At 43.6% G+C, this 26,106-nt stretch overlaps 2 protein-coding genes across 2 annotated transcripts in view; one reads left to right on the forward strand and one right to left on the reverse strand.

The window, feature by feature from the left end:
- Positions 1-1,588: 1,588 nt before the first annotated feature.
- LOC111238096 (ankyrin repeat and fibronectin type-III domain-containing protein 1-like) lies at positions 1,589-13,570 on the reverse strand. Its single transcript, XM_022767496.1, has 18 exons — positions 13,409-13,570; positions 12,836-13,130; positions 12,530-12,730; positions 11,161-11,274; positions 10,696-10,793; positions 10,219-10,309; positions 9,419-9,526; positions 8,728-8,827; positions 7,874-8,003; positions 7,533-7,652; positions 7,196-7,302; positions 6,737-6,851; positions 6,263-6,429; positions 5,714-5,891; positions 5,324-5,486; positions 4,428-4,594; positions 3,892-4,096; positions 1,589-3,398 (listed from the first exon to the last, which is right to left on the reverse strand). The coding sequence occupies exons 1-18, from the start codon at positions 13,568-13,570 to the stop codon at positions 2,623-2,625; spliced, it is 3,297 nt and encodes a 1,098-aa protein (XP_022623217.1). The 3' UTR covers positions 1,589-2,622.
- Positions 13,571-19,090: 5,520 nt separating this feature from the next.
- mei1 (meiotic double-stranded break formation protein 1) overlaps positions 19,091-26,106 on the forward strand; it is a 54,641-nt gene continuing 47,625 nt past the window's right edge. The window contains exons 1-5 of the mRNA XM_022767474.1: positions 19,091-19,234; positions 19,509-19,632; positions 21,436-21,486; positions 22,556-22,629; positions 23,561-23,666. Of these exons, the coding sequence (XP_022623195.1) occupies positions 19,091-19,234; positions 19,509-19,632; positions 21,436-21,486; positions 22,556-22,629; positions 23,561-23,666 (499 nt within the window). The remainder of the gene's footprint in view (positions 19,235-19,508; positions 19,633-21,435; positions 21,487-22,555; positions 22,630-23,560; positions 23,667-26,106) is intronic.

Raw genomic sequence — 26,106 nt, forward strand, 5'->3', positions numbered from 1 at the left:
ATCAATGAGTAATTGTGGAGTTAGTTTCTATATGAATCAGGGAGCAACTTGTTTTCTATCTCCATTTTATTTCATTTTTCAGTTATTTTTTCTTACTTTGCAGCTATTTCAGTTTATTCGTTGCTAACATAAACTTGTGCACCACTTATTACGCTGATACTGTACGTTTTAGCAACCAATTTAATCGATGGTTGCAGTTCCCCATTTTGACCACTAGAGGGTAACGAACATTCATGATTTTAAAATACGGTGAATTAACTTTGAAATTCTCGTTCAGGAAAGACAGACAATGCTATACCACACTAGTCTTTCAAAATAAAACAAAAAATGTCTCAAGTTCACAATTGAATTACATAGTAGATACACAACTAATCAGATTTAACCTTTGTGAACCAGTGGAGGCACACTCATTAGTGGCACCAGCAAAAATAATTAACTAATATTCTGAAAAAAAAGGGTGACCGAGTTCTGCTTTGATGTCCTAATCAGTAACTATTTGATGTGAGGCAGAGCTGGCACTAAGTTAATTAGAACTTTAATGTATTCCTTTATCATAGGAAAGTGTTCACAGAGTACATCTACTCTGTTCTGGCGGCTAATTGCTAACACAGCAGGGGAAACACTCAACAGATTGACTATAGATTGTCTTGTTAAACCTAGTATTCTCCAACATACATGTCCCCATGTTTTTGCATCATTAGGATGAGACGTGATTAATTTGACAATTCACTTACCTCCAGTGAGTCAGTGAAAAGGCATTTTCTTTTAAGTCCAGTCGATTAGACTCTGCCCCATCCTTTACCCGACCTCTCAACACGTACAACAGAGGGAAGTCAATGAAGCACAGTCTGTACACACCCACTCAGTCTTGAGAAGTCTAATTAGGTAAAATAAGTGAGAACACCTGTGTGAGTGTGCACACTGTGTGGATGTGCATGGTCTTTAAAACTGAAAGGTTACAGTCATTGATTTGTTTTTCTCACCCAAGGGGAAGAAGAAATATAAGAAATGAAACATGGAATACTAAAGCACCGTGCGACAGCTTCACAGGAGGTATTTAAAGGAGTTTTTAACAACATCATTTTGGGCAATTACAACCCACTTAACAGTTTAATACATATTGCCCTTCAGGAAATGTAGTTGTCCACATGTTCATGGTGTTTAAAGTGACTGTGTTTCTTTTATTCCTACAAAAGATAAAAACCTTGCTAATAATGTGAACTTCGTCCGATGGAAGCAGCCATATTGACTTTTGTTGAGAGGCACTGAACTGCAAAGAAAAGCTCTATTCAACTGTATTGTATTCTTGCATTTTCGGTACATCCCTTCGTTTTTGTGGCTCTGCTAAGAAAACCACCTCACTCTGCCACTCCACACACGTCTAATATTTGTCCATAGTCTTTTATCCAGTCGGTTCAGTCTGCATTGTTCCTGCGGTGATTCCTTTTATTAAGGTTTCCCTCTCCCAAACTGAAACACATAGAAAGGCACTGTGAGAGCACAAACGTCCGCCAAGGCCAGAGTCAAACAACACACATCTGACTTAAGAGGAAAAAAAAAAATCCAAATTCATAGTAAATGATCCAGATCTGCACAAAGATTTAATTGGTTCTTCCCTGGCCCATCCCCCGTCCATCCATCCACCAAGTTCAGAGCAAATCATTTCATCCCGATGACAAACAAACAACCCAACAAACAGAAACAGACACGGGTGAAAACATAACAGACTTGGCGGAGGTAATAACTTTCTGTGTGTCTGAATTTGAATGGATTTCATGCTCCTTAAGGAACTGAGACAAACCAAACAGTTTTTTTTTACTAAAAGGGTAAATGGAGGCAAACAAATGAAATGTTTGAGGATTTAAAAACCTGAATATGAATAGACCTTTGTAGTGAGGGATCATCTGTGAAATCCTCCTCCGTGTCCTTCTCACGACTGTTAACTGGCATTTTATCTTTAGGCTTTTTTTTTTTGTCTGACTCGTGTTTCTTGTGAATCTCGGCTCGAGTGGACCATGGAAAAGCAAATAGTCGAAACTGGCAAACTGGTCCGACTAACAGCAGTTACTGTATGATCAACAGGATTAGAAATCTCACTCCCGCTTTGTTATTAAATACCAAAAGTTTTACAGAGGTAAACCACAGAATAACAGCTTCTTATCGACTGCAGAGAAAACTGAACTGTATGCATTTAATATAAATTAATGTTTACCAGCTCCAACAAGCGGCAGTGTTGCTTTATGCTGTAGTGAGTGATGGATTTTCAAGCCATAAGAACCGGTACTATATAACTTAGCTCATGCACACGAGAAGCTCTACTGGACTGAATATTAGAGAAGATCAGCTACAGGTCCAGATATGTGCAAACCACATAAATAAGCCTAACAAAGACATCTTTCTTTTAAGTTTCCATTTTTAGATCAGCTGCAATCATATGTTAGATGAAGTTGTATCTAGATGTCACGTGAAGTGGACACTGATGGAAAGTCAGGGACTAAGGATCAAGTCATTTCCAAACCAAAAAAAAATCTAACTCGGCTTTTTCTCTGTGAATCGATGGCGTCCAGCTGCTGAGGTTTTACATTGACAGAAGTTCGACGTAGGCTGCTGCTTGAGTCGATATCAGGACAAGCTGCCGGAGGGTCTGTCCCACTCCACCTGGTTTCTCGCTGGGAGGCACGGCCCCTTGCTGGGAACCTGCTGAGTCTCTGTATCCTCTGGAGGAAAATCCCAGCTCAAAACAGGCACGTCTCCACCGCTGGCGCCCGACGCGGCGTGAGAGGCCGACACCACCACCACGACGTCTTGTCCTTGTGACACCACGTTCTCGCCGTGTGCCCCCCTCACGCCGCCGCTGCTGTTGTTACAGTGCACGTCGGGTTGTGAGAGACATTCAGCTCCACCGATCAAGACTGAATTCCCCAAGTTAAAGAAGCTGTTGTTGTCACCAATCCCCAGTCCAAAGCTCTCCAGCATATCCATTACTGATGGTGTGGGGGGGCCACTGGGGATCTCCTCCTCAATAAGACTCAGCGTGGGCAAGATGTCCACCAACTCTGCCATCTCCATCGGTCGGATCACCTCAGTGATGCTGGAGGGAAAGTCCTCCTCCCGGCTGTAGGACTCCTGTGTGTCCAGCATTGTATACGCTACGTCCAACTGTGCGACGGCGGCCGGCTCGAGTCCAGATTCAATTAAAGCGCTCGCGCATCCTAATTCAGACGGGCCGATGCTCGTCAAGTCCACCACCGATTGGGCGGTGATGTCCACGGGGTACCCTCCCTTGGCGACGCCCTCCATCAACCCCAGAGCGGCCTCTTCGGGGGCGACCTCGATTCCTGCCGGGGCGGAGACCTCAGCCGAGACGACATTAGGTGGAGTCACACTGTCTAAGTTCTCTGACAGAGAAGCTAGAAAAACAAAGAGAAGTTCAGAGAGAGAGAGAGAGAGAGAGAGAGTAAAATCTTAATCCTTGATTTATAGCATCGTTCAGGCTAAAGCAAGTTGATTCACAGTTGTTTGTCACAACAGTAATTATTCTGACAGCGCGAAGAGAAACAGTTTCTCATGTCAAACCCAGTGCTCTCCAGACTTGACTTAAATTTTCCCTCGAGCAGCTGCAATATTGGACACAGTTTGTCTTGTTTGGCCCAATATATATTCAACAGCTGCTTCCGATGCTTTAGGGAAGCTATACCATATGGTACTTAATGTAAATACCATATGATGCAAATTTAAAGCACCTCCTTTTATTACAGCAGTTTATATTCCCTGTGGTTCAGCTTGACGCATAAAATATCCGTAGAAAACACGGATGTTAGCAAAGTTTTAAATGAAGTTCTGTGGGGTCACCGTCTTTAAAATGACCCCCCCCCCCCATCATCACTGTACCTGCAATGGCTCTCTGTGCTTGTATTCGACTGGGCCACGTCAGTCTGGCGGTCAAACTCTCCTCCTCTTCCTCGCCGTCGGGACGGGGCGGTGGGTCTCCACCCATCACCAGACCCAGAGGCACCGCCCCCACCCACTGCTTGGAGCGAACGCACTGCAGACAGTCCATAATCCAGCGGGCGTCCCTCCACACCACATCCAGACGCTGATGTGACGAGAGAGCACAGGAGCGCAGAGGCAGTGAAACGGTTAACGTGGTTAAAGCTACAACAAATGTTCTGCTGGTGAAAGGTCTTTAGGTGAAATATTAAAAGTCTAAAATATTACTGGTGGCACGCTTTAATCAAATACACTGGTGTGTGACTCCAAGTAAAAGCCTTTATCTCTTATTCATCTCCCTCATTAACGCTGCATTAATCACAGAGGAAGAGCAGCAGACAAAAGCTTTGAGATAACCGAGATGGGGCTTTTGCAACAGCAGCTGCGGCTTTGCATCAGTGCGTTTGTTCAGTTTGTTCTGTCTTTCGTGACCTTACATGGGAAAGTTCACTGATGTGGTTCAGCCTCTCCCGGGCCTCCTGCACCTCCTTGGTGTCCAGCGCCTCCCGCAGAGCCTGCTGGGCCAGATGAGTGTCCAGCTCCAGCCTCACCCACGCCTGGCAGTACTGGGACAGGAAGTCCCGCTCATACGTCCAGAAGTGAACTGGGGGGGGGGGGGGGGTGAGCCAGAGTTAAGAGGAGAGACAAATCACTACATCAAAGCCGAGAGAAAAAGCGCCAGATCTCATTAGCACACTTTATCATACCTTTACCTGAGGGAGTTTTCAAGAGGGGTCAAAAGGGAAGACGGATTTTAACTAGAGTCACAACAAATCCTGAAGTGTGGTGGAGACTCGGGATCAAAGGACTGATTAGATTTAAAGAAAAAAAAAATAGACAGTAACAGTGACTCATCTTCAGAAGACCAAAAGATCAAATGCATGTCTCTCTTTCCAACCAAACTGTGGTTAAAATGCATTTTATTGGTTATTTTTGGGGTTTGTTTTTCTGAAACTATCTTCTTAAACTATTTGCTTTGGTTCTTTTGAAGATGAGACACGTTTATTGATGATTCATATCTGCCATATAGAACGACTTCTGTCGCTCTGTTCGTCTGTGATGCTGCTGTTCCTTTATTTTGTTTTGTTTGTTTTTTGCTTCAAAAGGTCCTGAGGACGCCATGCTGCTCTTCGTTAGAGAAGGTCGCCCTGCCAGGTGTTTTTTCTTAACCTCAGAGTCCACAGTAATCCCAGTTTGATGGATTTATCACAGCAGGAATCACAACTTTTTTTTTTGCAGCCAGTGGCAGTCGCCTAGATCCCTGCTTGAAAAACACTGCAGCTGACTGCTGTGAGACAAAGGCCGTATCTGTGGACTGCAGCTCTCCACGTACCTAGCTCAAAGATCTGCAGAGGCATGGTGAGGCCGGGCTCCTTGGTCCCCACCAGGGGCCAGTAACTGGAGCTGAAGTCCTCGCTGGGGGGCAGCAGCAGCAGCACGGACAGCTTGTCTCCAAACTGCAGCAGCTCGCGAGTGTACACACCGTACTGGTAGGCCTGTCAGGGACACCGTATATAATATGTTACGTCTGTTATGTATTTATGTACGTGATGAAAACCTGTTGAAGTCTATGTGTTGAGCTGAATTCCCCAGAAGGCAAAATGATAAATACTGACGAACCGAACCAGTTCACATCAGTCCTCTGCTTCCTGAACGATTCACAACATCAGTATTGGGAAAAGGAGAATTTTGCAGGTGGCCGTTTGGAGATGGTTTTTTTTACCCTGTAGAGGGGGATGTTGAGCTTCGTCAGGAGGTGTGTGACGGCCGCTCTCAGAGACCTGACAAAGTCCACCAGCCCGCTGCTCTCCATCAGGCTCTCGTCCTCGCCGCTCAGCAGGTTCTGGACGCTGCCGTTGGCTGTGGTGTAAACGTGACTCTGGAGCCATGTCCACTCCTCTCTGTCACACAACAATGCAGATGAAAGAAAAGCATTGCTATAAAAGGCGTAATAAGTGAGATTCAAGGTAAAAATAAACAAAACATATCTGCATTTTTGCACATTGTGGCCCATTAATTACTAATTGCATACGACTTATGTTTGTTGAGACCATTTTCCAAAGCTTATCTATCTTCTGTTATCCTGTCACATGTTAATGCAGATGCAGGGAGGAGCCACTGCCTTCGTAGTCGACTTAAAGCACGTGGGTTTACGCAACAAGTGTGGAACAGTATGTTTTTAGAAAATGCTCATCGACCGAGACCTGCTATTTATTTTTCTTTTGCCTCCAAACAGCAGAAACGGTGTTTCACACGGTTCAAACTGCGTTACCTGGACACGTGGGCGTTGTGTCGGACCCGGGTGTGGCAGAGCAGATTGGGCAGCCTCTGGGGAACCAGGACCCTGATCTGTTCCACGGAGCTGCACAGCTTCAGGATGCCCACGTACAGGCCCGGCTGAGCCCACTGGATGCTGTGCCTGTGGAAGGACAGCTTCTCCTGGTGAGCAGAGAGAAACAGGTATGGTGTTGAAGATTTCATCAAGACGCAACGCTTACTTCCTGTGTGTCATTTTGTCGTGAATTTCGGTTTAGCTAATTCGGTTTGGGTTAAATAAATTCCAGAGCGTTTCCAGGGTGATTTGAGTTGCACAGGGGAGAAAAACACGGCTCGATAGTCAAGACAGGAAAGTCAATACACTCAATCAAAATGCACTCAGTGGTCAATACATCCTGCTGCACGTAGCTGCTGCTCAGCATGTCCACGATGTTAGATGTGTCTTACACAAACACAAACCCAGGTTCACCTTGAGCTGCTCATACAGCATGTCCATGGCAGTGGGCTCGGGCAGGCGAGGAGTCCTGCTGCGGTTCTTCTCCAGGCGGGCCAGGGGCAGCCAGTGGAGCGGGGGGTCGGGAGGACTTGGAGTGGAGCAGACAAATCAAGGTCAAAATGAAACGCGACCACGTGGAACCGCCTTCGAGTTTTTAATAAGTCATTTTAGTTCAACGGCAACAACCAACAGACGGGGCTGCATGATTCTGACTCAGGTGATTGATTAACACAATCTGGTCGATGTTGAAAATGTTTCTTTCATTATGAGTGAGCGGCGCCTGAGTGTGAGCAGCTGAATGGAGAGTCGGAGACCGTCCTTTTTATAAAGAAGAAAGCAGAAACTCTCCTTTTGACGGTGTGCGCTCGTTGTGGAGGAAATAAAACTGTCACACAGGGATTTAACGGGACGTAACAAAAGGCTCTTTCTCACCTGGGAGGGTTTGGGAACTCCTTCAGAGTCACCAGTAGCACGTTGCCCTGCCGGTCTTTCAGAGGTTCGTAGTACACCTGGCCCAGGTCGACCGTTCCCAGGGAAGACTGACAGCAGAGAAAAGGTGGAGAGGTGAAACAGAAATAAACATGAGGGGAATTAGGGATTAATGCGGTGAAACTCAGGTTGTGGGGGAACAGGTATGTAGCCTGAGATAGTGAATTGAGGCAGCGGTAAGAAGAGTAGGAGGAAGAAGAGATGTAAAGAGGTAATTAAAAAGGCAATTAACCCATTTTGATGCTTCTCACCATGCGGAGTAAGCTGCTTAACTTCCTACCTGCAGCTGGGAAACGGCTCTTAAAATGTTGTGCCTGTTCTGAAGGAGGGAGGAGGGAGATGAATGTGCGGAGGAGAGGGCCTGCTGGAGCCAGGGCACTTGTTGCCAGGCGCATGACAACTGCAAGAAAACAAAACAAAAAAATTACCTTTTAATAATTTAAACTGCATCTCAGACGGAAAATGAGACACAGTCCTCGTTCTGTAAAAACTCATCTGGAGAAAACAATGGAAGACAAATCACAGATCGATGTGTCGATGGGGTTTACAAGGCACACGCAGCATTTACTGTGCGTCAGCGTGGGTTAATTTCACGCGCATATGTATCTGCTGACAGTTCACCTTGGCGAACCAGGGGAAGTCGTGGGTGATGGAGGTGGAGCAGCACTGGATCTCCACCAGGGGGATTTGATCTTCGGCTGTCAACAGGACGTTGTCCTTGTGGTAGAACACAGTTGCCAAGTACACGCCCCTAACCAGATCAACGTGAGAGAGACCAAAGAAAGATACTGATAAAACCAATAATATATATACACACATGCACACACACACACATGCCCAGTGGATTTCCAAAGAGATCACTGGGAGTTCAGATAGATCAGAGAATTTTCAAAACTGCCTTTAATCCTTCAAGTACTTTTCACAGACCGACATGAACATGTTTTTAAATACATCAAATCAAGCTGTTATCACTGTCAGCGCGTAATAACTCTTAACTGCTCTGCAAGTTGCTGCAAATGATGTTTTTGCGCTTTTATTCATGAAGCATTTTCCTTCGAAACCGGCACAGTCTGAATAATCCATGCAGTGTTTAACTGCTTTTTTATTTCTTATTTTTTATTATTATTTTTATTTTATTTTAAGTTACACCCTTTCCTACTTAAGAGCCGTGCCGTTCATCCACCGCTCTGTGCCGACTGCGGCCCGCTGACTGTATGTGACAGTCAGACGCCTTGATCAGTCACTTGCAACTCGCCACAGCTCAGTGATTTCAACCCGCATCCTTCTCAAAGGAAGCTCTTCCCTAATCTGGAGGCTTCGAGGTGACTGCTGTTTCTTTTTCAATAACCCTAACAGAGGAGAGTTCGGACGTGTATTTTAGAAGTCCACCATACTGTAATCGCATCACATTTAATCCGTTAGTCCCCGCGCCCTCGAGGGAAGAGTGGGACAGGTGAGACAGATGGAGTGCTTACCTTTGTAGGAGGCGAACAAACTTGGTGGCGGACTGGAACAGTTGTTTGATGCCTCGAGACACAGACAGACGCTTGCTGGGACTCTGGGGCTTCAAGCTCTCTGCAGAGCGAAGAGGAGACGAGGATCAGATGGAGAGAGAGAGAGAAAGAGAGAGAGAGAGAGAGAGAGAGAGAATCACTTTATCTGCCAGAGCACATTCACTGTGCACTCACAAGATATTTGATTGGGAGACGGCAAGTGAAACGGTTTTTCTCTGTAGTGAATAGAGCTGACACATACAGTATGTGGCTGATATAAAATGTTGTAAAGTGGCGATGAAAAGCAGAAACATGAGCATATTAGGTTCTTATGAAACATCACAACAAATACGCCGCAACGTCCCTGATGCTCGGGATGATTTCTGACATTTCACCATGTCACACCCCCGGTGCACCCACAGTATGTGGGAAATAAAAACAATTTGGAGAGCGTCTTACATATTTTCATGCCTTTCCTTCAGATGCTGGGTGTTGCCATGAGGCAAGATGCAAGGAGAAGAGTTACGGATTTAAATAGAAAGATTAAGACTTTGATTTTATTGCATTTAATGATGGATATGTAAATATTAGGAGATTCGCTCATTACTGTGGCGATAACTAACAGGAACTGCATATGTGTGACTGATGCAGTGGTTAAAGACCCTGGTGTTACCTATGCAGTATCCTCTGTAATGTGGTTCTCTGGCATCTTCCAGCAGTTTCCTCACTATGACCTCATGGTTCCTGAACTGAGACTTGACACCGACACACTCTCTCCAACCTGCACAAGGAAGCGAGAGAGAGAGAGCGAGAGAGAGAAACAAACCATCAATTTAATTTTCATGCAATTAAGGGAAAATCATTCAAGACATCAAGAGCTCATCTGCAGGCAAGTCCTGAGCGCTGCTTGTTCCTATCTTGGTTGATTAGGAGGCGAGAGCAATTGCATGGGAGACCATCTGTGTGCTGTGACTCTGAGAGGTTCAGTGCTGATTCATTCTGAGCTGCTGAGACTTTGCCGCCTCCTGAGTTGGATATGAATTTCAAGTTAAATTTTGTTACCTAACTGATACCGCGTCGTAAATATCACCATTGTGGTTGTGTTCTGACTAATGTTTGCATTCATTTGCATATTTTTTGTCTCCATTTGAAAAGATAAAACGGAGAGTAACAAAAAAAAGGAATGAAGCGAGGAAGAGCGGGCGGCGTGCAGGAAAGACTCTGAGCCGAATTCAAACTCAAAGCAGCGCGAGCACAAGGCCCATTGACTCACGGTGACATCTTTAATTCTTCACGTTTTAATAATTCATTAATCCACCAGCCGTGAGTGGATTCCACTTCTTCCACATGGAGCTTGATGTCAGCAAAAGTCATTTCATTACACGGGGGAGAAAGAGGGGAAAAAGAATGGAGCCCTTTTTTCGCAGCAGCAAACCCACATTCATCAAAGTTTTTGCAGTTCAGTGTACTCACTGGAGGGGGCAGCGCTGACTGGAGTAGAGCACTGAGGCGGGCCCCATCCTTTCACATTGTAGGCACTCACTCTCACAAAGTAATGCACCCCCTGCATTTGGAGAAGCGCACCAGACAGCCAAATTATCATCATGCATTAAACCTCGGGAATTGTCCGTCCCGGGACAAAGGAATCCACATGCCGCTCTCATTATTAATTCATCTGGTTAAGTAAGGCGGTTGAGCAGGATAAGTGTTCTCTTATGTGAAGTGGTTCAGCAGCAGTAGATGATGATTGGGGAGTGATAAGAGCTATTGTGTGTGTGTGTGTGTGTGTGTGTGTGTGTGTGTGTGCATAATAACGCGTCCCTGAACTATTCAAATATGAGTTTTTGTATGTATATACTTATGCGTGTGTTTGCAGTTGGTATCTGATGTTTGCTTGCCTGTGTGTGTGTGTGTGTGTGTGTGTTCGTGTGTGTGTGCTTTATGACTTACCGCTGTGAGTCCCTTGATACTATAAGAGGGATTCTTGGTCTCTGTAACTTGGGCTGAGGCGAGGATGCGTTTGAAGCTGGCTGAGGTGCTCCATTCCACTACGAACACAAAACAATCGCACTGACAGATTATTCTCTGGCTTTACTCAAACCCCCACAGGGGCACAACTAAGGATCTGACTGTTGACAGTGTTTGGGAACTTGCTGTACCTGGGCTTAATCTACCCCTTGGCTGCCAGGTATGACATTTATGCAGCTGTTAAACCAAGTAGCAGAGACAGAGATGGCGAACTGGAGACGTAAATATATTCAGTGATGTGTGAGACTTTGATTATGTTGGACCAATACAGTAAATATTCCATTACTTCCTTTCTGTACACATCATGCCTCTGTCCATTTCTTGTCATACCTCTCAGTAACCCATTCATCCACCCATCTGTGGAAAATCTTCTTATTGGCCGCCTACCTCTGTAGCGGGTGATGAGCCCCATGTTGTCACCCTCTGGCTCTTTGATCGCCACAAACAAAGAGGACGTGCTGGTCACCACTATGGACACGTGACTGGGAGGGCCGGGGAGCTCTGGGTGACACAGTTTTAAAAAAAGATTAGTTCATTCTGAGGGAAATACAACTACAACAACCACAGAGAAATGTAATGTGTACAGTCCCATCAAAACTCCCAGACATTTGACACCTGACACGTTTATGTGTGCAGTTAAATTAATGAATATTGTGCAGCCAAAACAGCCATTGTGCTCAGCCGGTATGGAGCTATACTTCCCTGCGTTGCCCCGAGACGCTGCACTCTGACCTGCCAAGATGTGAATGTGAATAGAGCAGTAAACTACCGCAACATTATTACTGCAACAGCAGCAGTAACATTAGCCCGGTTAAAATGAAATTCAGCGTTGTGATCAAATATAATTGTGTTCTTCTCATTGATTCTCGCCAAAGGGCTTTTTTTTTTTTTACTATTATTTATTTTTATAGTTTGCTCATCCGAAGCTGTGACCCGGAGTGAATGGATGGAGTCAAAGGGGCCTCAGATAAAAAAAACACACTTTAAATTTTAAGCCTTCGGCCGACACTCTTACCCAGAGAGATTTGTAATGAGAGAGTGCTTAATTTCACTGCCTCCGGAAAGAAGAGCCGGGCCCTTATTGACCTCACAGTGACGCCGCGATCATAAAAGAGTCAGGAAAAGAAAACTGCGAGTGCTTGAGAGAGGAATAAAAATGAAAACTAAGCAGAACTGTTTATTCAGAGCAATTAAAGTCGGTGCATATAACCTAACAAAAACAGGAGAGGTTGAACCAGCGGAGAGCCGGGGGTGAGAAAGAGATTTGAGGAGGCTGTTGCAGGGGGAAGCAAGGCTTAATATAGCTGAGCAGAGGTTGCACCAAAGGCTTGTGGATTTCTACTCTCATATATATATATATATATATATATATATATATATACACACATATACACCATCACCAAGGTTTTGAATTTGATACAACTGGCGGCTGGTGGAGGGAGAATAGGACATGGGAGAGTTTAGAAAAATGTTGATGACGAGGCATTCTGTTGAATTTGTTGAACGAGCTGAAACGGGATGGAGCGAGGGATCCTTTCAAGAGGCCAGCCGGGAAATCAGTAAAAAAAAAACCTAAGAGAGAAGTTGGGCTGAATGTCTGATCACTGAGGGCTTTGTCAGCAGTGATGGAGAGCTTTGTAGAAGAGGGCTGGGGGGGGGGGAAACAACAATGCAAGAACACCTGTATTTCTGACGAGCGAGGACTGGAAAAACAAAACAACAAAATGCCACGAGCCGACCCCACGAGACCACCGACCTGTCTTGTGGAAGTTCTCCCTCATCCGGCAGTACAGCTGAAGCCTGAGGCTCCAGAGGCGGATGTGTCTCTGGATGTCGGACTGCGCCTGAGGCCCCGCCCCCGTCTTCCTCACCAACTCCCTCTTCCTGTCGTCCACGCGTTTGCCCGCCAGTGCCACCAGGGCGTCCAGCTTAAGTGCCCATTCTGCTGGTCGGCACACTGAGAAGAGGGGACAGAGTCTGAACGATGGTTTGCACTGAACTGTGACCTTTTACAATGGCATTTACAAAAAAAAAAACAACAATCAGACAGAACGTTTCTTACAAACGGGGTTATGTCTGGCTCCCGCCTTTGTCAGCACGTGGAGCAGCGGGGAGTTGTGTGTGAGGGCGGCCACGTCCAGAGGGACCAGGCCCTGTTCGCTCACCCTGTTCACCCCCTTCTCCCTCTCTCTCTCCCAGTCCTTTTCTTTCCTCTCTCCTCTCTCCCACAAGCTTCCTCCTCCTCCTCCTCCTCCGCTTCCTCCTCCTCCTCCTCCACAGCCGATGTGGTCTCTGGACAGCAGGCTTTGTACAGCCAAAGTGTCCTCGTGTTCCACCGCCTCCCACAGAGTCTGGTACTAAATGGGGAAAAGGAGAGACGGGGTAGAGCCACGGGAGGGTGGGCAGGTGAGGGGGGGGGGATAAGAGGGTTCACACCAAAAAGACAGATGTATTTAATGAGACAGTTGCTGTGCGGAGGAAGAGGCAGCGGATGAGACATTAAATCAGGACACGTCAAAATAAATCAAAGCTGCAGTCTCACCTGAGATAATTCACTCACACCGACACAGACTCACGTGTAATATCAAAGAAAGATCTGATCATTTCAAACCACGATGAAACCCAAATATCTTACAGCATCTGCAGACTTGCCGAGGTGCCTGGGCGCGTCCGTTTCCCCGGCAACAGATGTCTCCCCGCCCCTCAGTCTGACGGACAGGTTCCTGTAAATGCGTTTGGGGGAGACGGGACCCAGAGAGCGCCGGCGCTGGGGAGGGTTCCTCATGGATACCGACATGACAGGAGAGGAGAGGAGGAAGAGGAGGAGGAGGAGGAGGAGGAGTATGAATGGAGGGAGCACAGGAAGACGGAGAAAAGCAGAGGAGAATGAAGAAATAGCTGCAAGTGTGATGGGTTTGGTTAGTTCATGGAAAGAAAGATGCAACAGGAAAGTGACATTTGAAACTTAGGCAGAGCATGAGGAAAGGTGAGAGTCATTAGAAAACCTGGAGGAGTGAATAACAGGAAATGAGAGTGAGAAGTAAAAAGAGACGAGAGGGGGGGAAAAAAACAACAATCTATAGTCAGGATCTCACAAATTATTCTACAGTAAAAGCAATTTTATGCCAACTTGAAGGGTGAGTATAGGCTGAGCTGAGTGCTGCTGTTGTGTGGGTGGATAAATGGATAAAAGTTACAATGCCGGTGCACAGTAGATGAAAAATGGCTTGAAGCATTTATTTTTGTGCCTCTTACTCTTCTCCCTCTTTGTGCCTTTCTCAGCGGCTCTATAATGTGACGCGGGTTTTATTCTCCCTGAATGGAGTCTCTCGGCGCACAGAGCATCTGACCCCATCCGTCTAATTAACTCAAGAGAAGCAATCTCATGTGGGAGAGTCATGATTGTTTCCTATATAATAAATATGAATCTCTTCATATCATCGGCATGAAGACACGACGGTAACGATGCTTCTTCTATCAGTTCCGTTGCATCTCTCTTACAATTTTTTATTTTTTCCCAACACTTGGGGCCCATGCAGTCTGACTTAGTCCTCTTCAGTCAGCAACTCTTCTCTTTCATTTGTCTCTGTCTTTTCTTCTCGTTCCCTCTTTCTCTCTGCTCTCTTTTCACAGTCCTACAGTTTGGAGTGATTTTCACATGGCTTCGCTTTACGTCACGCCCCAAGCATTTGAATCTGAAGAGCATCTTTGTGAGAAAAGAAAAAGGGAAAAGGGGAGGGGGGGGGTACTCAAACTCTCTCTCTCAAATCTCTGTCATCTTTTTCTCTTGTCACCACTTTCCCATCTAAAAGAAAAGCCTCAAATTTCAGTGTTTTTCTGTTTTATCTCTCTCTCTTTTCTTTTGAATTTCATCTCTCTATCGAGTCAAGTCCCGCTGTGTGGCTGAGTACTGCTCTGTCCTTGTGTGAAACTGAATACTCCCCTGGTTGGTGCTCAGTATGAGGGCTCTGGCCCCCGTGACACCACATGTCACAGTGACGCCGCACATCGCCGCCTCACCGTGTGACTCAGTGTGCGGGGGACGCAGGGGCATAGGGGTAATACCAGCCACTGTTATTGGTGCAGTTTTCCAGTTTGTTTATTTTTGTCTTACATCAGTTGTGGAAAGTGCTGATGAGACGGTCGAGAGAGGAGATGAGCTTCAGTGTTTTTCTTTTTAAGGCAACACAAAGACAAAAGACACCTGGGAGCAGAAGAAACAAGTGTTTGCAAAGTGTGCTAGCAATGCAGGCGAGAGAATGACAGTTATGTGAGCGGGGTAGTGTAAGGCACTTAAAAAAGACCCAACCCTATGCTGACCCATTAAAAGACGTCACAATCGATTCATCGTGGTTTTGTTGCATGTCAGTCTCTCAGATTGTGGTGAGGTTTTATCTCTGTGGCCCTCACGCCGAGAGCAGCTATGCTGGATATTTGCAAATAGACTTTCTGTTTTGTCAGGTTCAGCTGTGCATGGAAACATCTGATGAGTAATATGTCTGATGCCTCAGGAAGTAATGCACTACAGTCATTTGTGCGAATAAGCCACATGGGGTATCACCTTCAGGTTTTTACCATACATTGCTTTCTTTCCACCACAGTTTGTGTCCTACAGATTATTTAAAAGCACAGCATTGCAACAAGCTACATTCAAGGATAAAAATCAAGATAAAAGGCAGATTAGGAAACTTAACACTTCCTACATTTGACAAACAACTGCAGAACTGTAGGCAATGAATGTTTCATCACGCCAGATCAATACAGACACTACAACCTCACTCATAGAAAAAGTTTCTGCAAGTTACAACACATCATTTTTCTTTTCTTTTTTATTTAACAAATGAAATTATTGTATTCTTACAGTAATTCTAAGGAATACCATACATATACTGGTTAGACAAGGGTTAAAAATGTGTATGTCAGAAAATAGCCAATGAAAAAATACAATAAAGTGTCGAAACACAACTTTCAGTAGCGTGACACGTGATGGAGAAACGAGGTCTACACATGTCGTCCACTACGTTAAAAGAAAAACACTTAGAAGGATCGTTCAGTGATTCTGAGGTGAAAAGTTAAAACGTCTTACCGTCGGTCCACACTTTCACTTCAATCGGCCTTTTCTGCGTCGCTGCCCCGCGACATGTTTTATTTCTTCACAGACGTTCAGCTGCTCAGCTGATGAAATCCATCGCACCGACTCCAGGAGTTTTCACCTCTGACGGTGAAGCGCACCTGAAAGCTGCACCCGAGTGAGAGACCGTCGCGTCTCCTACACACACACACACACACACACACACGCACGCACGCACGCACGCACGCACGCACGCGTTGGGTAGGAACACAACACTCCTTGTTCCTCCCACCCCCTACTTTCTCTCATTGAATTTCTCACAACAAAACTTTTTTCTTTTTTTTTTTGTTAAATAACTAAAAGCAGTGTTGTCTGATATAAACTGTAAGCTGATAGGTGTTTGACCTGATATCTCATGTTTAATTTTGGGGTTTAAGATTAATCCGGGATTTTGTTTCCGCAGTATGATTTTCAGATTTGATGAATCTGTCCTTTCAGAATATCTATCTCGCTTCAGTGTCTCGTTAGCGAGATATTAATTAGTGTAAATGTTTTATTTGCAGTGAATGCACGTTGTTGATGAGTAAAGCAGCTTGATGTTACTAAAAAGACAACCCAGTCTCCACTGCAGCTTTGTACACAAAGGTTTGCTGTAGTGGAAGGTATATACTTTTATGTCATAATTATCTTAACCAAAAAAAAAAGAAAGAAGCTGTTTCTGCTGCCTGGCCAGTAACATAACAACAGGCTATGTTGCAATAATGTGTGCAGAGTGATGTGGCAATGTGTGGGTTGAGGTGAATGGAAACAGGTATAGAGAGCTATATTTAGGGCAGCTCAACACCCCCACCGATGGCTACTGTATGGGTGGTGGAGTAAAATCAGCAGAAAATATTCAACTATCAATCATAACTATCAATGCATGATTCTTTCACAGTACAGGCTAATCTTAGAGTGCGTGTGTGTGTGTGTCTGTGTGTGTGTGTGTGTTGGGTAGGAACACACAGGAAGTGGTTCAAAGATATATCAAGCCAAATGACGGAAAAGCAAAGGGCAAGCCCTGATGTGAAAGATGTTTGCATGTTGAGTCTCCATTTACGCTTGAGCAGAAGCCGACTGCATTTGTTACTGTGCTCCACCGGCCCCTGGAGAATTATCTATGTGCAGTTGTTGTCAAATAAAGTTGACAGATATGCGTTGGCTCCTACCTGAGCAGTGAGGAGAGAGCTCTCTGTCTCTTTCTCTATCTGTCACTTCCTTGCTCTCAGGGGCCAATAAAGCTGCACAGACTGATGGATTTAGCTCCTGTCCAAGCACAAATGGCGACTTTAGAAACAAATATTCTCCAACTTCTCATCAGAGGTCTGCTACGCTTCTCTGTCAGCCAAACAGGGCTTTGACCACTTCCTGCGCACACGGTCCCAACACAGTACACTTTGCCTTCAGTAAGTTTGCTGGAGCACAGCGGACTTGTCAAAGGCAACAGATATTGCACACCAAGAGACTATGAGAGATTAAGCTACTGCACACACTTACACCCATGTGCACACAGAAGCACACACTCACACCGAAGCAGAGCTAAGCTGGCTACATTTTATGTCATGCACTACTTTGATGTGCGGTGAACTGTGTTTAAGGAGAAGTACAGAGAGATTATAAATTGACATGTTGGTAGTGGCTGATACTCGCCCCCACACTCATATCGTCAGATAGTTTCTCAGCTGCCGAGAGGCTTCTGTTGTCATGGTGATAACCAAATTGAGGCCTTCACAGCATATCATTCAGCAAACATTCATTAGGGGATAAATTGATGTTGATACATCATTTTGAAGATAATAATGTATACATTTTGCTGAAATATAGGATATCAGCCTGCCCTTGACCTTTTGATAGCACCACTGCATAAATAACTGAGGAGGAAGATGATGTTCAGGCAATTCAAGTACAAAAATTAATTATAATGTGATGATAAGACAGATAAAGTATTTCCATGACTAGTTTTAATAAGAGCCAGTGCCTCAATCACTGCCAGTCAGTCACTAAGATAATATTTGAGATTCTTCAGAAATATCAAGAATATTCTAATATTTTTCCTATAGTTATAGACTCAACTTCACAAATCCTGTCAAATAATAAAGCTCTTAAATCAGAACCTTTAAATCTGAATCAATCCACCTATTAAAGAGTCCCTGGATGCACCTTCTTCATTGCTTATGAATAGCAGGAGAAGAAATGTAATGATAAACATGTTTCATAAATTCTTTTCAGAGATAAATTCTGCTGGAGTTCACATTTGAAAGATAATATAATCTTGAAAAAATCCTATCCTGGCTTTTACTTCTCTGGCAGCCAATTGAATTATAGTGTTCTTATCAAAGACATTTATTTCAAAATAATACATAAAATGTATTCAGTGCTCTATCATCTCCAGAAGTGGTTATAGATAATTGTGAATGGTGAAAAATGTTTCTAATATGAAATAACAATAGAAGTTTTGGTGTGATTTACAGTGGACTCAGATATTTACAGTGCCAATAATGATTCTTAATACTTTATCCCTGGAGTTATTATTTGTTACTATGAATAATAACGAGCCTCTAAAATGTTGTTAATTTACTTATTTTACCCAACTTTTTTTTTTACTTTTTTTAAGTGAGTTGAGCTTCTTCTTCTTACACACACAGTATGAAAGAAGTATCTCTGAGGACAAATCCTTACACAGCATATCTATGTAATTATTGGTAATCTTAAACTTTAAAAAATATTTTTTTCAGCTACTTTTCTAATGATTTTTTTTTAAACATAATGATAAAATGTTCTCAGTACTCGTGCATTCTTTGCCACTATACTTGTTTTTGTACCTTTGTACCAATGTTAACGGTATATTGTTAAATAAAGTTTTGATTGAAAGGTGGGGGAGGGGCGTATAAAATTCGAGCATATAACCTGTAGTTGTATAACTAATGTGGCACGACGGTTAACCTGCTACATAGTTTACCAATTTAAAGTATTTTACGTGATGGCTTAATCAATACTTACGTACTTTTTACATAAGAAAACGCAGACTGCAACTTAAAAGTTTGTTTTTGACGAGCAGGACGGACAAGTTGCTAATTAGCTAGCGAAAAAAGCTATAGCTAACTTCAGTAACGGCTTATTCGTCGGCTAATAACAGTTGCTAGCTAGCTTTTCAACTCGACCGCCGAGCTAAGGAGCCGAGTTTTCAACAGGTGAAAACGGAGGATCATGATGAGCGTAGATATTGTTTATGACAAGATCCACTTCCGACATGACCCGAAATGGAGCGGTCGACTGGGACCTGCCGAGGGCGGCGGGCTGCTGGTCTGTGTGGCCTGTATCATTGAAATGATTGAGAGTGAAGATATTGCGGTGAGGCGTATATGATGAACTCGTTTCATCCTATTTAAATGTGAAGCTTTCCTCCCACCAGAGTTAACCTATCCACTATAGTTACTTGGCTGAAAAGTGTATGTTAAGTTATAGGTGTGTGTCATCCACCAGCATATCCTGTCCCAGGTACTTGTTAGGATTTAGCAGAAAATATGTATGGTGAAAACATTATGCTATTAATGTCCCTTGATGCACAGGCTTTATTTACTCTCTCTTTACTGTCTTTCTCACTCAATTTGTCTCTGTTGTACAGTCAGTGAGGAAGTTTGTTGCCTTGTCTGGTATCAGTGGGGTGCTGAAGTGTTCTCCAGGCGCCTTGGGAGAGCTGCTCCAACAGGACAACAGAGTCTCTATGCGTTTTACAGCTTCACTACTGGGTGAGAAACAGTGTCACGTACAACACAAGATTAGGATGTGAGGGAAGGACTTGCAAGAATCATTAGGAAGCACTGGATTTTTCTGGGTTGTTTGGAAGGCCACTTATTCATTAAAAAACAGGAAGCATCTACAGTAAGTTGGACTGAGCAGTGCACAGATCGTCCAATTTGATAGTGACCGTTATTAACCAGCGCTGGTTGTTCCAGACATCTCACTGGCTTGAGTTTGGTTGCATGACTTTCCTTCTCCTTGGAACTAATCTCCACCTCGTCATTCCACAGTTGTGCTAGTGCCTCAGTCACATCGCTGCTTTTTCTGCAAGGTCAGACTGAACAACTGAGACTTTAGAGTCTTATCACATTTCCCGAGCAGTGAGATACAGGGATATTCACAATATTCAACAGAATACAGTTTTATTTAAAAAAAAAAATAAATAAATAAAAGCAAGATTCACATAGATAAGATTTCTTTCGCATTATGGGCATTACCATACAATACATTAATTTTCTGATGAACTAGGCAGATATTTGGGCCTTTACTAATTACAGAGTATCATACTTTGTCCTGTAAATACGACTGATTTTCCTTTTTCATGACAGCTATGTTAAATATGAGGTGAAGTTGTGTTGTCATTGTATAGTTTAATTATATACAATTTATCGATCCTCTAAAATAATTCACATGGATTATAGTCACATGGACAGTTTTGCTTCTGGCTGTCTAAATATTTCAGATGTTTTCCTTTCAATCAAAAATACATTTTTTGGTCAATACTCTTTTTTTGTTGAAATAGTTAAAATAAAACCCACAGTGGCACAAAATATCAGCTATTGGCATAAATTTGTTTAGTATGCAGTTTCATACTCTGCTGATCGCAGAGTCAGACAAATTCTCTATGTAATATTCAGAACAGTCAACAACACATCTGATAACAAAGCAGAATGACTGATGCAAATCTTCAAGCAGGGAATGACTTTAGCATTCATCCCTTTATCGTGAAGGTATATAAAGTCAAAAATATTGTGTGTGTATTAAATAGCACTGGTGAGTTCCACTCTACCAATGCTATGATTATAACTGTTTTTATGGTATTGCATCATCAGAGGATATTACTGATACTCCCCCCTCACTGGATACACTTATCTAGGTTATTGCAGCATAAAGTATTAGGCCTATACAATTTTAGCTCCGATCAAATTAGTGCAATGACAGAATATATGGTAAAATGGTAAGCCTGTAAAATCTCTGACCAATAAGACAAGACATTAAAAGAGCCATTGCAGTGCTTGTGGTCTGCTGAACTGAGCTATACCATTTACCCATGAGAACATAATCCAATATAAAATATGTCTTTTATCCCCCCTCACTACACACTATGCTTGTTTACATACTTGTATGGTAGTATTTACAAATGCAGCATAGAACTGTTGTCATTTGTTACACACTTGCTTCATGATATGTCTCGTTTTTTTCTTTTTTTTCTTTTTTTTTTTTACCGCAAAACGAATCCAACCGACAGATGATGCAACATCTGTGAGTCACACACAGGTTCCATGAAGTCTGATCAGTTACAGCTCAAAACTCCAAAACAGAAATCTCCACTTAATATTTTTGGCACCTTGTAGCCTCTGTTTTGTAAAGCTGCCATACTTCTGAACCTACTTTGTCCCTTTTTCATATATGAGTGTTCACTTTCTGGCGTCCTTTTTTCTTATTACACCTCCCTGGGACCTCTGTACATTTCAGTGGGTTTGTGAAGTCTGCTTTTTAAATCTAGTCTGTCATTACTGTTCTGTCCCTAGGGATGCTTCACACCGTGGAGGATCCAGCCACTCTGGAAAAGGTTCATCAAGGTGAAGAGATGCCTCTTTGTGGTGTATTTGTGTGTGTGCGTGTGTGTGTGCACTATTTCTCAAACAGTGTGAAAGTGCACACACACACACACACACACACACACACACACACACACAGGTATGAGTCATTCTTTTTCTTAGAGACTTACACAAAAACTCTGTTTGTGATTGTGATCATGGTCACTGCCGGTAACTAAGGTGATTGACTTCACTGTTCCAGTGTCTAAATTTTTGAAGGTTTTGACCTTGTTTTCCATGTTAATATTCTGTCACTGCTGCATTGTGCATAGCTGAAATACCTATTTCTCTTCAGGCAGCTGTATGCAGATTTTTCTGTATCTTGTCTTAATGTTTGCTTCTCGGTGAACTAGCAGTTTTTAGCACACAGGCAGATTTGTCTCACTGCAGCTAAGTCGTTCAAAATGCAAAAATGTTTTGGTAAGTGCAAATGACAGAATGATTTTATGGTAGCTGTCTTACAATGCCTTAGGGACCACTTTCCTATAATAGTTAGTGGAGTGCTTTAAATTTGACACTGCGTTTGCTCTTTTTACGGATAATGTGTGAAGAACACATTTTGAAACTCATTTGAGCCCCACAAATAATACAGTCATTATATCTGTAAGTGTGTGAGGAGACAGAAAGGCAACAGTCTTCCAGATCTTTTCTAGCACCAGCTTCTGTATAAAGCCATGTAAAGCAGAGCTGAGGGGTACAGCTGGATCTTGTCCTTATGGCAGTGACATGTTAATAAACACTATAGACTGTTGGCATATAATGATCCTTAAAGTGCAACACATTGTCACAGTCACTCACAAGATAAACTTTGATTGAACAAAATTCAAAAATGAAACTGAATTTAAAAGAGATAAAAACTGGATAACTCATCATCAATTTTGAATTAATGAACTTGAAATGTTATTTTGTTTTTCCTAGAAAACTGCAACTAACCATGAATGCTTTGCTGTGTTTTTTGTTTGGTGTGTGTGTGTGTGTGTGTGTGTGTGTCTGTCTGTCTGTCTGTCTGTCTCTCTCTCTGCATTCATTTGTGTGTGTTTACGTGTGCCAGTGCTGGTTCAGCTGCTTTCAGAGCTGCAGAGTGAGGTGTTGTATCGCTTTGTTTTGGATGAGGTGCACAAACAGGTGAGACAAACACAGGTACAGACATATGGAGAAACACACTTGCTCATCTACACATCCAGGCACAGGAACACGCTCAACATCTTAAAACTTTCAACAGCGCTTGTGCAACTAGCAGCGTATCCTCAGAGGGTTGTTTAGTTAACAGGCAGTGTCCCCCCCCTCCCCCTCCTGTTGTGTCCCCTCTGGGGGAGGCAGCAGTGGAAAAGCTTCATTCAGTAGCCGATGCTGCGGGTGGAAAATAGTAAAGCTGTGTATACTGATGATGACAGGGGGGTAAACATCCAGGTAGAGGTGCAGACAAGTCTCATTTACCTTACTAGAATAGAGCCTGATTAGAACCTTCTGGACTGAATGTATTTAAAGAACCCTCCTTTGAGAATACAGAGTTTTACTGTGGTCTGACTGGTGAAAGAGACAGGTTTGTTTTCTGAGTTCTGAAAAAGATAATTACGGACATATGTCTCAAATGAATATGTGAGTGGCTCTGCATTATAAATGAGAGTGTTGTAGCAGTTGTCAACATAGTAAAATGAAAATCATGAATATCGTTGTGGAAGCTACATTTTTTTCACACCTGCTGCGGTGCTATAACTGTCCTGAAGGGGTGATTTTAATTTTAATCCTGCAAAAATAACATATCATAAGCAGAAGTGTTACATTGTAGAGCTTACTTTGGTTTATTTTTTCCACCCATCTACTTTTAACTCACCTCTTTTGCATTACTGGCTCATTTCTGTGCACAACGTCCCTGACTGTCTCTGTGTCAAGTATCTGAAATCTCGTTGATCTTGAGCCCTGTACAGCACTTCAGCGCTGTGCAGCTTTACAGTGTGAATATGTGTCTCTGCCATTTTCAGCGAGTTCGACAAGTTTCTTTACATAGTTGTATGTCTGTTGTATCTGATTTTTACTTTGTGCTTTCCCTGTCCAGCTTGGTGACCAGCTCAGTGTGAAAGCTTCCCTGCCCACATTTAACTTCTTGGGGACCCTGATGGAAGCAGTCCCCAACGTGGCCCAAAGCCTGGTGACTGAGTATGGTGAGACGATGCAGCAGACACCCAATCACATCTCACAGTAATGCAGGCGCTGGTGCGAAGCGAAACCAACAGTGTATTTTCATGTGAAATTAAATTATTTTTTCTGACTGTTCCTGTTTTGATAAAGAAGAGTCCATTTTGGTGTCGACATTGCTGTTAGACGGTAGGTGATAAACAGCTGTTGTCCATGCAAATGCTGTCAGCAATTCATATCATTGCCTTGTTAACTTTCTCAGTAGTGGATTAAAAGCTGAAGTATTTAGTGGGGGGGCCCGGGTTAAACCACAATTACTCTGCTGAAGTGTCCTTGAGCAAAGAAATGAAACCTCATCAGCTGACTGATCTGAAGCAGACCTCTGACCTCTGACCTCTGACTTCCTTGTGCACATGTATTCTCCCTTAAGGGAGAATAGAAAACTTTCACCTCAGACACTGAGATCAAGGAATATGTTAAAAATACCAAAGTTCCCCTCCAATGGAAGAGGAATATATGAAAGAATATTTAGTCTTCCTTCCAGGGATATCCACAATCACACAATCACAACGGCCTAGTTTGACCTTTTTAATTATATCCTAATTGCATAGAAATGTTTGTACCGTGTCCACTTCCCCATGCTGTGCCCTGTTCCGCTCCCTCGGCTTCTGAGAGGTGACAAAAAAAAATGAGTCACAGAACTGTATTTTACATATTCTTTCCCCTGAACTTTCTCATTTCAATTTTTTTAACTGTATGACCTTTTCAATTACTCTCCAGCTGGACTGAGATAACTGTGCTGTGTCCATACTCAAAATTCTGTCTGCATAGCCAGTCCCATGCCAGCTCATGATTTAAAAATAAGAAAGTAAGAAAAATTACAAATACATGTTCATCCAGTGTCACTCACAACTACGCTGATTTATTCCCTGCTACAACCCACCTGTATGATGTCTGTCTACTCAAATGAACCATTACGCCACTCTCGTTTTAATGGGCACGGTGAATCAGCTTCAAGCGTCTGCGCGCCGTAGTGTGTTTGTGTCATGCCTCAGTGCTCGTCTTCATAGGCAAGAGTGAGCCTTCAGCCGAATAAGCAGGCATCACAGTCATTTTTTACTATGCTACGTGTGTCCACCTCCCATGTATTTTCATGAGTTTTACAAGCTCCCCTGAGCAGCTGCAGGTAGCGGCGGGTTGTTGCGATGCTGATGCAAGATGCGGGCTGCCACTATTGACTGTGTGTGCCTGTCTGTGGCCTGTCACTCAGCACGTCTCTGTGGGGCTGTTTGGACTAACGACAACAGCACGGCAATGACAACATGAGCCCAGAGCAGCACAACCCATTTCACTCTCCCTCTCTCTGCCTCGATGTCTGCCTGCCTATCTAACTGATTAACCCCTCTGCTTTTCTCACCCCATCACTTTCCTCGGCTTGAATTTGTTTTTCATTCTCTCTCTCTCTCTCTCTCTCTCTCTCTCTCTCTCTCTCTCTCTCTCTCTCTCTTCTCCCATCCCTCCTCTCTTATTTCTGCCTTGCTGGTGTCTTACTCCCTCAGGTCCTAACTGAGGAGTGGATACAGACAAAGTGAGGGAGCGGGGAGGGAAGATGAAGCATTAATGAGATAAGGAAAGAGGAAGGCAGACAAAGATAAGTGGAAGACAAGTTAAGTGACGGAGCTAAGTGATTAAGGACATCATTTCCCTCATAAGACTCCGCATTAATACACCATTTTTGACAGCTCAGTCTGCACTTTCAACCGTCTTTTTATGTAGACATTAAAAAAAAGAGAGACACAAAAATACAGAGATGATTCCTTTTGGCTTTGGATGGGGGGGGGGTTATTTGAATGGGCCAAACAAATATATTTCATTTGTGGGAAACACTGGAAGTGTGAAAAGGGTTTGTTAAGCAGGGTGAAGCTGCAAGTGAAAAACAGTAGATACTGTAGAAGGCAGATCACTAGACGGACGGAGCGCACAAGCTTCACAGTGGGGCAGCAAAACGGTAAACAAGGCAAACGGAAATTAACCTTCTTTTTTTTTCTCTCTGACAAAGAAAGAAAAAAAGAAAAAATTGTTTAATGTTTTAGTTTCTGTCGTCTGTGTCTCAGTCTCTGTGTTTGGACGCATGCGCCATAAAATGTGTTGAACAGCAGTAAGGCTTTTTATTTCCCACCCATCCTCTTAGCACTCTCTCACATTTTGTTCCCTCCATTTCCATCCTCTGTCTATGGATGTCTTATCTCCCCCACCTCCCCTATTCGCTCTCTCCCACCCCCCCTCTCTCTCTCTCTTCATGCCTGGCTCTCATCTTGGCCGCCTCATATATTTTGGTTTAATCAAACATGTCTGGGAGCCTCTCCTGCCTCACATGGGTTTTGATCTGCTTCACAGAGCAGCTGGGCTTGGGTTTTACTTTCCTCCTCTGTCATGTCTCTCTCTTCCTCTGTCTCCCTCCAGCTC

Source organism: Seriola dumerili, unplaced genomic scaffold (assembly GCF_002260705.1).
Source record: "Seriola dumerili isolate Sdu_G_001 unplaced genomic scaffold, Sdu_1.0 BDQW01001191.1, whole genome shotgun sequence".
NCBI lineage: Eukaryota > Metazoa > Chordata > Actinopteri > Carangiformes > Carangidae > Seriola > Seriola dumerili.

Coding starts and splice junctions, on each gene's coding strand:
- LOC111238096 (XM_022767496.1), bottom strand. CDS start 13,570: ATGTCGGTATCCATGAGGAACCCTCCCCAGCGCCGGCGCTCTCTGGGT. Junction 10,310..10,695: donor GTATCAAGGGACTCACAGCG/GTAAGTCATAAA, acceptor CTCCAAATGCAG/GGGGTGCATTACTTTGTGAG. Junction 4,097..4,427: donor ACATCAGTGAACTTTCCCAT/GTAAGGTCACGA, acceptor TCGTCACATCAG/CGTCTGGATGTGGTGTGGAG.